The following is an 11,484-nucleotide window of genomic DNA, read 5'->3' on the forward strand; positions in this document are numbered from 1 at the left end:
TTTTTTTTTTCCTTCTTTTTCCCCCCCTGGGAGGGGGATCTTAAATCAGATATGACAAAGAGATTCTAGTATTATTAGAAGGATTACATTATGAAATAGACTTTTTAAATTTCAAGTGTATATTCCAGATTTTGTTCTTCCAAGTTTTATGTTTTCAAGCATTAAAGGAATCAAGATTTTGCCTTGGAACTGGTGGAAAGCAGCAAAGATGATCTCAAAAGGAGGAACTGAAAACACTGCTCGTTTTAATTCCTAGAGGTTACGTAAACAACACTTGTACGCTACATACCTGGACCACATCTTCATAATTATTGTTTTAATGTACATATGCACATAGAGACAGAATGCAGCAAACTCAAAGAAGGCTGTAATAGGGCAATCCCTAAGGCGAAGACATACAACAAGGAAACTGGATGGCCGGGCAGAAAGAAGGGATTGGGAAGGGACTAGCACTGAGGTGTATGTGAAACACCAACAAGCCTGGCAATGTATGTGCTTCAGCTCCCATTAGCACAGCTTGACTGGTAACAAAGCTACTGCCTAGGCACACATGAGCAACACTTACAAGACCTCAGTAGCCACAAGCTGTCTTAAGATTAAAATTCTTACAGAACCATAATCCTCATAACATTTTAAAGGCAAAAAGCTTAGTGGGCTTTTCTTAACTTTCTTGGTGGCTGCAAATAAAACACTATGTAGCTAGTTCTAGACAATTTTATTTTTTAGAACTTTTTTAGCATTTTATTTTAGAAATAAGTGAGTTTTCTTGAATTGACTTGCAGTAAGAATTAAGCTCCCAAAGAAATGACACATTCTGTATCATTTACCTTGTTCTTACCAAAACAAACCCATCTAGTTAGCAGCATTTAGAAAAGAAGCATGAAGTATGTTTGCTGAATAGCTTAAGCTATAGGAGCACAATCCACACATTTCACACAACCTTGCACAGCAGTAAGTAACCACTCAGGTAAAAAGCTGCTGGTAAAGTACACAACTTCTGGGACATAACTTTAAATTCTATAGAAATAAAGTGGGTTTTGTCAGTCTTTTTTCAGCAGTGATACCAAAATTCTGAAGGACTCATTCAGAGGCAATGTGATAACAAGTAAGGGGAATTAGCTACAAGAAATATTTCTCCTATTTGCAGTTAGTATCTGACTTCAGCCCTCAAGAAAGCAAGCATAAAATCTGAAGAAGGCAGCCAACAAATATTCCACTAAGACGGGCTACCAGTGGAGTGGTTGACAGGATGGCTTTGGGCACTGAATTGTGCATGAATGCCAATTTATTAAATGGGTCAATACAGGTCCAGTGACAGTGGTGATAGGTGTTGAGGTTCTAACAGGTGGAGACAGCAGAGTAAAAAAAAAAAAGCTTTGCTGACAGTAAAAAGCCAAGAGTAACAAAGTAGCAGAGCAAACACTGCATATACATATCCTACCCACTTAATTGTCCCACTGTTTAATCCTAAAGCAGAAAGACAGTAGCCTTCCCAAACATATATGAACCACTTTTCTGTGCTATACTCTCGAATCCTAAGACCATACCAGCTTTTGCCAATTTCAAAATGATACTAAAATTTCAGGGAAAGGACAAACTACATGTTACTGTCTGCAAATGCCGTAAATCATTTTGGTACATCAAACACCAGAGTTCCTGTAATACTCACAGTGAAGAAAATGTGGATTCACAGAGAATTTAACAGGTGGCAAAAGGACTCACCAGCAACCGATTCATAGCTCCCTACTTCAAGGCTCAGAAACATGAAAACTGCATGACAGAAAACTACTAGTGACCAACCCAGTTCTTACCTCAGCAGGCTTCTTTTGTTCATTTGCTGGTGTTTTTGACTTGCTCCTGTATTTAGAACAAGAAGAAAAGGAAGTGGAAGGACCTGTTAAAAAAAAAAAAAAAAAAGAAATTAAAAAGGATCATTATAGCTCAGTTAAATTCATTTAATTTTTCCAGTAAAACACAAGTCGCTCCAATCTCTTGAATTACAATTTTTGACAAGATGTGGGCAAAAAAAACCTGTTAGGCAGTCTGTAGGCTTAATTTCAGCTCCTCCTGTTCCACTTGTTCTTTATAAAACCACAGCACACCAAGCTTATGGGTACATTCTGCTCTGCCCAACGCAAGCATGAGTAAACAGAAACAAGCAGACAGACTGCTTTCCTTCATTTAGTTCCCTTCTAACAAAGTGGAAGGAAGAGTAAAACAGAGTTTGAAAATGCTCAACCTCCCCCCTCCCCCAAAGAACAAAGCAATGATACTAAAATGTGCTGATGAGAGATGCAAAAAACCCATAGGGTGATATCTTGGAAGTTTCTGGCAAAATGTTATTTCAGCAGAGGATACATCAATGACTTGCAATGAATTATTATTATGTATAGAGCTATTAGGTAGGCATAGGTTTATAAGAAACAAACAATACCCTGCCATACAGGGTTGTTCTGTTTTGGGCTTTTTGCAGATAAAATGGGAAGATATTCAGGAAGACATCTGCCAAGGAACAGTTAAAATGTAACTTTACTAAATTATTTAACAGACTGAAGTGGAGTAGATCAAGAACCAGTATGAGATAACATAACAATCAATATACTGATTATAATTCTAACACATCAATGCCCAAATAACTTGCCACCCCCAACTATTATAACATTGAAGCTCTGCACAACATGAGACAACAGGATGCTTTTTAAAAGAGTAATCACAAGAATAGAACCCTGGGCAGTAAAATTTCTCTTGATTTACAAATTTTTTCTTGCCAGCTATGAATGAGAAAGATATGAGTTTCTCTGGAAATTTAAAGTATACTCAAAATTCCCCTTATAAGATCCTTTGCCTTATTTTCCTCTGGTAACATGGTTCAGAACACTGAAGGCCACAAATGCAAAAAGCAATCAATCAAGAAACATTTTTCTTCTAAATTTTAAGAGGTGAAACAGTTTCCCCTCAAACCACACAAGGAAACCACAAGCGGGTGATAGACCAAAGGAAAACTAGCAGGTATTACTTACTCTCATTGTCTGAACTGTCACTGGTGCTTAGATGCCTGTGGCGTTTCATCCTGACGCATCCTAAAGAGAAAAAAAAAAGTTTATGGCAACCATTCTACCAGAAAATCACCAGCTGCTGGCTGATGCCAAGTTCTTCACACTAAAGGCAAAGCTCCTCTGAAGAGGTCTCAAGCATAGAAATAATCCCAGTTCAGTCACTATGTTTTATTTCTGCAGGCAACTATTATATCACAGTATTATTTGTGAAACTGAGCACCCCCAAAACCAGCATGCCTCTGCTGGGCAGAGCTTGCTTTTAATTTTGCAGAAATAAGTGCAACCCGCCAGCTGATTCCCGGCAGGGCATGAGCGGTGCACTGCTCGACTCAATGTCCCATCTGTTCAGCTGGAGGAAGAGTTGCCATGGTGGCAGTAGCTAGCTGAGAGACGGGTGGAGGCCAGGAAATAAGGTGGATGCACAGCAAGGCAAGGATTTAGAATGATAACACACCTTAAAAAACCCTAAACAAACAAACAAACAAAACAAAGCACAAAGAAACCCTAAGGCATCGATACAAAGCAAGAGGTAGATTTTAAATAGCGACAATCATAGAAAGTAGTGACTGATCACCATTTATTTCACAAGAAATGTGGTTTCCAGAAGTTTGAGAATTGATCAAGAGTATACTTCAGTGGCACTGCACCACTTGCATTAAAAAAAGGTATTGAACTTTTTGAAATTCATTTTTGACCATGTAATGCTACAGAGAGAAGGGAAAAACAAATTTCTGCACCTCTACTTAAAAGAAAAATCAAAACAGTTATCAGATACATACTCTAAACAAGTGCCAAGAAAAATCCATATACATTCTTATTAGTCCTGCCACTCTATAATATTCAATGTTACGTTTGTTAAATAAGGTTCAATAACCGTTTACAATTAATAGCAGTAAATAAAAATCACCCCTATGTTTGTAATGGAATGAATGAGAAAATCAATAGAGAAAAGAAGTAAAAAGTAATTCTGCAGGAATAGACAAGAACTCTCTTCAGGTTTTTTTGTTTGTTTTTAAGCAGAAGATCTGCACAAGTAAGCTACAGATATCTGAACCTGAAATGTCTGCAGTACTCTAAGTGCCAGCTTGCCTATACCTGAAATACAAGCAGCTTCATTGCTTAAACATAACCACACGCCATTAAAAAAGCAACACAGCTAAATATCCCATTTGATAAGCACTCCACATTAGTTACTGTACAATGGGTCTTGAGATTATCCAAATACCACGGGATAAACAAGATTTCCAGATAAAAGAAGCCTGCCCAAAGGCTTTGAAGAGATTGAAATTGAATTGTTTGCAGCACAAGTGTTTAATTTAGCGGAAAATTTCAGCAGTCTTTGTATTTAAGGGAGTGAGTTTACTGAATCTAAATGCAGTGATCACTCGAAGTTTAAATCAATCCTTTCAACCTGTTACAAAAAAAAGACATTGTCCACACTCCTGAAAGCTGACAAAGGAAGCAATGCTTCCCATTTTCAAGAAAGCAGATACAGAACTTCTGAGTCAGGTATTTAACCTGGCAGGGGAGGGGGAAGACAGAAAGACACAGGACAAAGGTAATTTGCATCATCACTTAAGCAGGGTATAAAATTCCATTACACAACAAATAATTCCACATTAATTCACCTTCTCACAGCTCAGGCAACATAGGGGAGACAAGGCAGCCATGCTGTATGTGCAGACCAGTGTACAAGAAAAGACCAACATCAAAAATTAGAATACCCAAACCACCACAGGGCTTTGCTTCCAGCAAGCAATGTAAGGTCGCTTGTACAGATGAAGAAACTTCCATTAAGCTCTTGGACAAAAGCTGTTCAACAGGTAGAAAGCACTGGGGTCAGAAGGACTTGTCTTTTTACATGTTTTGGCGATACCAGACTTGAGGTTTGCTGCAGGGTAATGAAGGCAGGTCTAGAAGACTATTTTCATATTGCCAACTTGCAAAGTTTAAAGGCATGGATTTTAATCAAGAGCAAATAAAATTGTACTGCCTGTTTAAGAGCTTGCACTCCAGGCCAAACCCAGCCCCGTGGAGCATGCAACTCTCCCTAAAAAAAGCAGGTTCTGCTCATGACAACTTATCTGCTGGCAGGCTTCACTTCCAAACAACATGTGCTTAAAGGCCATCAGGTATCTTATGAGACATTGGGAGACGACAAAAAGAAGCACCTAGGTGAGCCAAGCAGTACTGCCCACTTCCATGTCTTAGCAAGAAATAAAAGTGCTTGCTGCTTGCTTTGGTTTTATGTTCAGGTGAATTTTTGAGCAATTGTTAAAAGGTGACAAAAGCTTATGGCAGGCAATTCCCATCTCTTAGAGTCTATATAAACATGCAGCAATAAAACCTTTTCATTCTGTACTAAGGACAGCTATCTGCAGAGCACAACATGAGCAATCAAAGTAGGGTCAAACATGAGGTTGAGAGAGCCAACTACAGGACAGAACACCCAGAAAGCCTGGACTTCCGCCTGGGCAACTGGGAAAGAAGAGCAGAGATGTCTACGCTTCAAAGACAGCTTACACAGAAATAGCAAGTGTAACAAAAACTTCAGAACAGAAAGCACACCTCTGCCAACAACTCCATGAGAGTGGAAAAACAAACAAACAAACAAAAACTAAACAAAAGTAACAAGCTGCTATTTGAGAACTGGATTTGTAGCAGCTTAGGCAAGAGATTTACACCTCCATGATAGCAGAGAGAAAAAGTAGTCACTGAGGGCAAAAAGCCCTGAATAGTTAATAGTACTGGATTTCAGCAATATTTACCACATCAACAGTGAATAAAAATCCACAGTTACAAAAAATTACAGGTGTACTGTGTTTGGTAAGACAGGTTATTTAAGTGACTAACAGGCTACAAGTTCACTCTATGTCCCCATGTGAGGCAGGAGGACCCAGACCCTCAGCACCAATCAGCAGAGACTACCTCTACAGGGGATTTCACTCTTCTTTTTAACGGAGAACCCCTTTGCTGTACCTTGTGTACACTGGGACTGACACACAACTTCCAGCTCATTTCCACCCTAAAGCATGAGGGCTCATCAGAAAGGCTCACTGATAATGATGCTTCCATTCCCTAGACATTAGGGAGGGATCCCAAAGTAACATCCTTTCAGTGGGAAAGCTCCTGCATCACACCTCACCTGCCTTTGAAGAATCAGAAGCTGCTCAGTTCAGAAAAACAGGAGACACACACATATCACCCCCCCACTGTGGAAATTGATGTCAAACTTTCCCAGCTTCAGTCCTAAATCCCCAAAGCAGACTGGCATCCTTCAGTTTGTCCAGGCATTTTGCAAATGTGCATGCTGAACTTCTTGTTTGAATAGACTTAAAGTTTTTTAAGATTTAAACTTTCTAGTAGTTCCAACGTACAAGCTAAGAAAACCAGGGAGAGTAAAGCAACTCAAGACTGAAATGTTGGTGAAGAGCTAAAGAGATGTGGCTCCACCCCCCTCAAAATGCCTGGAGAAAATCCTTATTTCTCAGTCACTGGATCATGGTTCTCGTTACCTTAGAAAGTAAGCAGGGGTGCTTTGGCTATGGACTTGAAGAGTACACAGGCCATATAGGCAAACACAGATTACCTCAAAAATTATCATCTTTTTCTTTTCTTTTTTTTTTTTTCATCACAGAGGGACTAACAGCTTATCAATCACTTGTACGACAACATACACAAATTCTAAAGATGCCCACCTTCAGGGATCTTCTAAATAAAAACCAAAATACAGAAGCAACATTAAGAAATCATCATGTCACAAGACAAAAGATGTTCAACTCTCCAGGCAATTACTGCAATGAAACATTTGCTGGCATCATTTTTAATATGAATTACTACAGTTATTCCTAAACTTGAACCATATTCCACACCTGTTGCACTTCTGATTTGCCAAACCATGGCTGCACATTTATGCCCAATCTGCTTGAAACAGCTTAAGACCTGAACTGCAACTTTAAAAAAGAGAAATCAGCCTCATTCCCTGCTGTCACCTTAACGACTGAACACAGGTCAAGATGCCCTGAACACTTCTGTGTGTTTAAGCAGAAAACAACCCAAGGAAAACCTCAGCCACAGACAGCAACATTGCGCTTGCCAGCTTTCCCTGGCTTCCAGAAGGCTACTGTACATGTCGGGAAATTTTGTCCTGGAGACAGAACCAATGCTTGTATCCAACACATCACTGCACTTTCAAGGAAAGCCAAGAAAAAGCCACCCTGCACTCACCTGGCTGAAATTAAAACATGGATCTCAGGCTAAGAGGAATCAACACCTCAGCCAGCATGTGCAAGAATCTTAAGATGGTAACACTGGTATTTCCATAAATCTAAGGGATATGTAGGTAATGAATCATTTCTAAGTTTCATTTGATCCTTTTTGCTTATTCACAAGTATCTGCACTGATAAAGTGAACAAGAAGCAGCCATTTGCCTCTACCACCATTCTCTCCTGACCCTGAGGAAAATCAGTGTTGCACTGACTTAAGGCACTTCCCACTTTTGAAAAGCTAGTTACCATGGATTACTCAAAAAAATCACTCAAGCAGCACATGTAAGTAGCAGACAGGTAACAAAATTTCAGAGCCTTATCCAAAACAAAAACCCATTTCAAATACCTGCAGAAACAAGACAAACAAATATTTTTTCATTTTCAATTTGCATCAGAGTAAACAACTACATTTACCAAATAAACTATTACATTTAGCCTCTTTTTTTAATACATTCCTCTGGATAGTTCATTGGTAACAGCAGACACAAGGATGAGGTATCACAGAGTCTGAATTTGTACAGCAGATCAGGCAAGACATCAGTGACAAGCACACAAAATGAATCCTTAGAGCCAGCCAAGATTTCTGAACAAAACAGTATCTCCAAAGAGTAGCAGTTCTTCCTGGCTTCAGTTTGTTGCAGACAAAGGTTAAACATATCCATATGCTACTCAGTACCTGTTAGGACCTATAGAGATGGAAAAAACAGAACCAGAAAATTCAAGGAACTGCAAAGCAAATATATCCTAGACCTGCAATATTTTACTTCTTCACATCTTAAAATAGCCTGACAAAAATGGAATTGGCCACAACACTATGGAAATTTTCAAGTGGGACAAAAAGTAACCTACTTTATTTTATTAAAAAGAAAAACAGCATCTATGTATGAAAACCAAGTGACAAGCTACATGCAAATTTCAGATGAAAATTCTGTACTTACATTTTTACAATATGGCTTGTCTACAAAAAAAAAAGGCAGAGGCAGTAGGTAGCAATTTCCAAGTCTCCAAAATGTGGTTTATGTAACTGTTAAATTTAGATTAGGAAGCAAATTATCTTGAAAGGTCTCCAGGAAATGTAGTACAGTAAAACCATTTAAATAGGTCAGATTTCATAGTCAACTGCCAGGGAAATTACGAAATATGAATAGAGTTAATACAACCTTTCAAATAACTAGAGGAAGAGAGATCACTCGTGTTTGGGTTTTTTATTATTATTTTTTAATATCCTATCCAATCTCACAAAAAGGCTATATAAACTGGAAAAAATACTCACTTAGAACCTGCTTTAGCAGTATTTGCTACACTGAAAATGTTTGAGAAGTTAAACAATTCACAGAAGAGGATGTTCAGCAAACAAAGTAACAACATTAACAATTCTGTGATTGCTTTTTTATTTCACTCTAACTACAAAATTCTTTAAAATTCATAGTGTACTCCTAGTCTACTCAAGAAGCCCACAATAGAGTGACCATGTCTATCCCGGTCTCCCCTAACTCCCAAAATAAAATAATGTATTATTTTCTGAAGACTGTTCAGGGCCTACCAGAAAATAAAATTTTTCTTGCTACTATTTCATACTAAGTCTTGATTAACATAATGATCTGTAATTCAACAAAGGAGGAATGCACCAATTTTTAGAAGCAGCAATACCAGCAACAGACAATGCCTTTGTCATTAGGCAATAAATAATTGTAGCAAGCAAGGAAGTGCACATTACAGAAATCTGGCTAATAACATGGGTCTATATGAAATGCAGCAGCAACAAGACATAGTCTCAAGCTCTGTCTTCCTTGTATGTTACCTCTTAATAGAAAGCAATTTGGCAGCTGCCTCAAAGCTACTGTAGGTTTAAAAATGAGAAGAAAAAAATAAGTCCAAAATATCATATTCCAACATGACTTATCTCCTGAAATTGTTAAATTCTGGACTGAAGTCATCCGATAGATCATAAAACTAGGATGAAGAAACCCCAAATATAATCACCCACACACACATTCATTTGTGGATTATGGGCCAAAAGGGAACCCTGACATCATTTCATGTGCCCTTCTACCATGATGCTCCATCATTCAGTCTAGTGCAAAGTACTTAATGACCATCACTTTGCCTTCCAAGTATAAAAAGAGGGTAAGTGATGCTACTTCACATTTATAACATGCTTTGATGTCACTATAAAATACAGCACACCCCAAGCACCTTTCCTACCTTGAAAACAGAAGTACAGTTTTAATTTCTGGTACCACATCCATGCACTGACCCACTGCAAGGGTAGGGGAGCAGATTTACACCAGAGGCCTTCTAAATTGCCTCACACTAAGCAGCTTGTTAAAAATCAGCAATCCTCAGAAGAACAAGTCAACACGTGCAGTGCCACCATTACCTCTACAGAAACTCTCCAAGAGGCTACGAAGAAATTAAACTGCAATGTCTTCCCAGTGCTTTCCTGACACCCAGCAGTAACTGAGCAGCCTTATTTTCATCTTTGAGGCAAGCTACACGTTGGCCTGTACACAGAGGAGCCAAGTGGGTCAGGCTGACATGGAAATATTTCTGTCCATTAAACACGCAGTTTTAGCATTAGTATCCTGAAGACGATACTGATCTGGGCAGTCAATTAAAACAAAAATAAACAACATCAGACTGTCTTTAATTCAAGCAAATACACCACTGTGTATGAGGTTCTGAGCTACCCTCTGCTTCAGTCCTCATTATCCATTTTCTACTCCTGAACACAACACTAGTTTTATACCAGCTGTTTATCAACAGGACTATCATTTTCCTAAAACAGCAGCAGAGATTTGGACACACAAAATTATTTCCTTCAAAACACCATGTTGCACTTGAATGGAAGTCTGCTTTTAATACAAAATAAAAAAAGGAAGAAAAAAATCACTTCCTGCCCTAGAACCACAACCAGTCTGGTGCTGCCTGGCATTGCCATGCTTACACGCCTGAAGTGTGTTCTGCCCGGCTGCACCCTGGTGAACACTCCTCACACACACCTCCCAGCTCCTCTCACCCTCCCCTGGCATCACTCCCAGGCAGAGAAAAGGCTAAAATGAGGGTACATCCCTCAGGAAAGGGAGTCATGGCCCTCAGCAGTGTACTGTGCCTGCCCACCCCAGCCAGGTTCATCCTGCTGCTGTAGGTCCCCCCTCTGGGAGAGCAACAAAGTCCCCAGCATGAAGAAACGAGGAACAAGTTCCCAACAGCAAGTCACAGTGATATCGAACACACAAGCACCACCACCTGCTGAGGTGGCCAGCAGGACATTGTCAACAGAGGGAAGCCACAACAGCTCTCACTTCCTCAGGTCAGCAGCACACAAACTGTCTCTTGTCAGGCTGCTGGAAACAACACAGCAGCTAATTGATCCCTGAAGGAAGCACCCAAGAGGCAGGGCCAGTTCACATACGGCCCTCTAACCACACCTGCACTAAGTGCCATGGAAAGCAACAACCCCAGTTACTCCTGCTCAGGAAGCTCATTTGCTCAGAAGAGCCCTCAGCTTGGGAGATGCAGTTATTGATCATGTGCTGCCTGTCTTACAGGGCTTCCTTGGAAGAAAATTCATACCTGATTTAACACTAAGACATTCAAGAACCAAGGGACAAAAGAAGAAAAGAAAATTCCACAAGCCCACTTATTAAATGAAGCTAAGGACAACGTCTGCTTTGAAGAAAGACTGATACAGATGCACTGCTACTAAAAATGGACCAGTACAGGTCATCACACCCTGTGCTAAGCCAGGCAAACAAGGGGCTGACTGCCCAGGGGGTTCGACACCTAAAGACAGCCACGTGCCTTTTATCTGCAAGGAGACTGCAGTCACGGGCACGCCAAGCACTGGCAAGAAATAGGAGCAGCACACACTTCACTGATATGACTGAGCAGAAAAACCTCTGAGCGCGTAGCTGGGCTTTCTATTTTAAGAACTGGTATGATACACATTACCTTGGCTCTAAGTGTTTTTCAGTCTTCACTGTATCTACCCTCATGATAAGCTCATATTAAGCAAGCACTGAAAGCCCTGACGTTTCAGAGCTGCAGCGCAGAGCAGCCGTACATCACTCCGGGAGCCTCCAGCACCAGCAGGCAGCTGCATCCAGGTCTCTCAAGCGCATATTCTGCAACCTTGCCACTCACTGCCCTTCCTGCT

At 40.0% G+C, this 11,484-nt stretch overlaps 1 protein-coding gene across 4 annotated transcripts in view; it reads right to left on the reverse strand.

Moving 5' to 3' along the window:
* The window catches only part of JADE3 (jade family PHD finger 3), a 65,566-nt gene that overhangs the window by 29,302 nt on the left and 24,780 nt on the right, over positions 1 to 11,484 (reverse strand). For 3 of the 4 annotated variants that reach the window (XM_017728578.1, XM_017728575.1, XM_017728576.1), the window contains 2 exons: positions 3,021 to 3,080; positions 1,812 to 1,894 (listed from right to left, as the gene is read on the reverse strand). In XM_017728578.1, coding sequence (XP_017584067.1) covers positions 1,812 to 1,894; positions 3,021 to 3,069 — 132 coding nt within the window. In that variant the 5' untranslated portion in view covers positions 3,070 to 3,080. Of the gene's footprint in view, positions 1 to 1,811; positions 1,895 to 3,020; positions 3,081 to 11,279; positions 11,416 to 11,484 lie in introns of those variants that run through there. The other variant, XM_017728577.1, reaches the window with a different exon arrangement.

Source organism: Corvus brachyrhynchos, unplaced genomic scaffold (genome assembly GCF_000691975.1).
Source record: "Corvus brachyrhynchos isolate BGI_N302 unplaced genomic scaffold, ASM69197v1 scaffold92, whole genome shotgun sequence".
NCBI classification, from domain to species: domain Eukaryota; kingdom Metazoa; phylum Chordata; class Aves; order Passeriformes; family Corvidae; genus Corvus; species Corvus brachyrhynchos.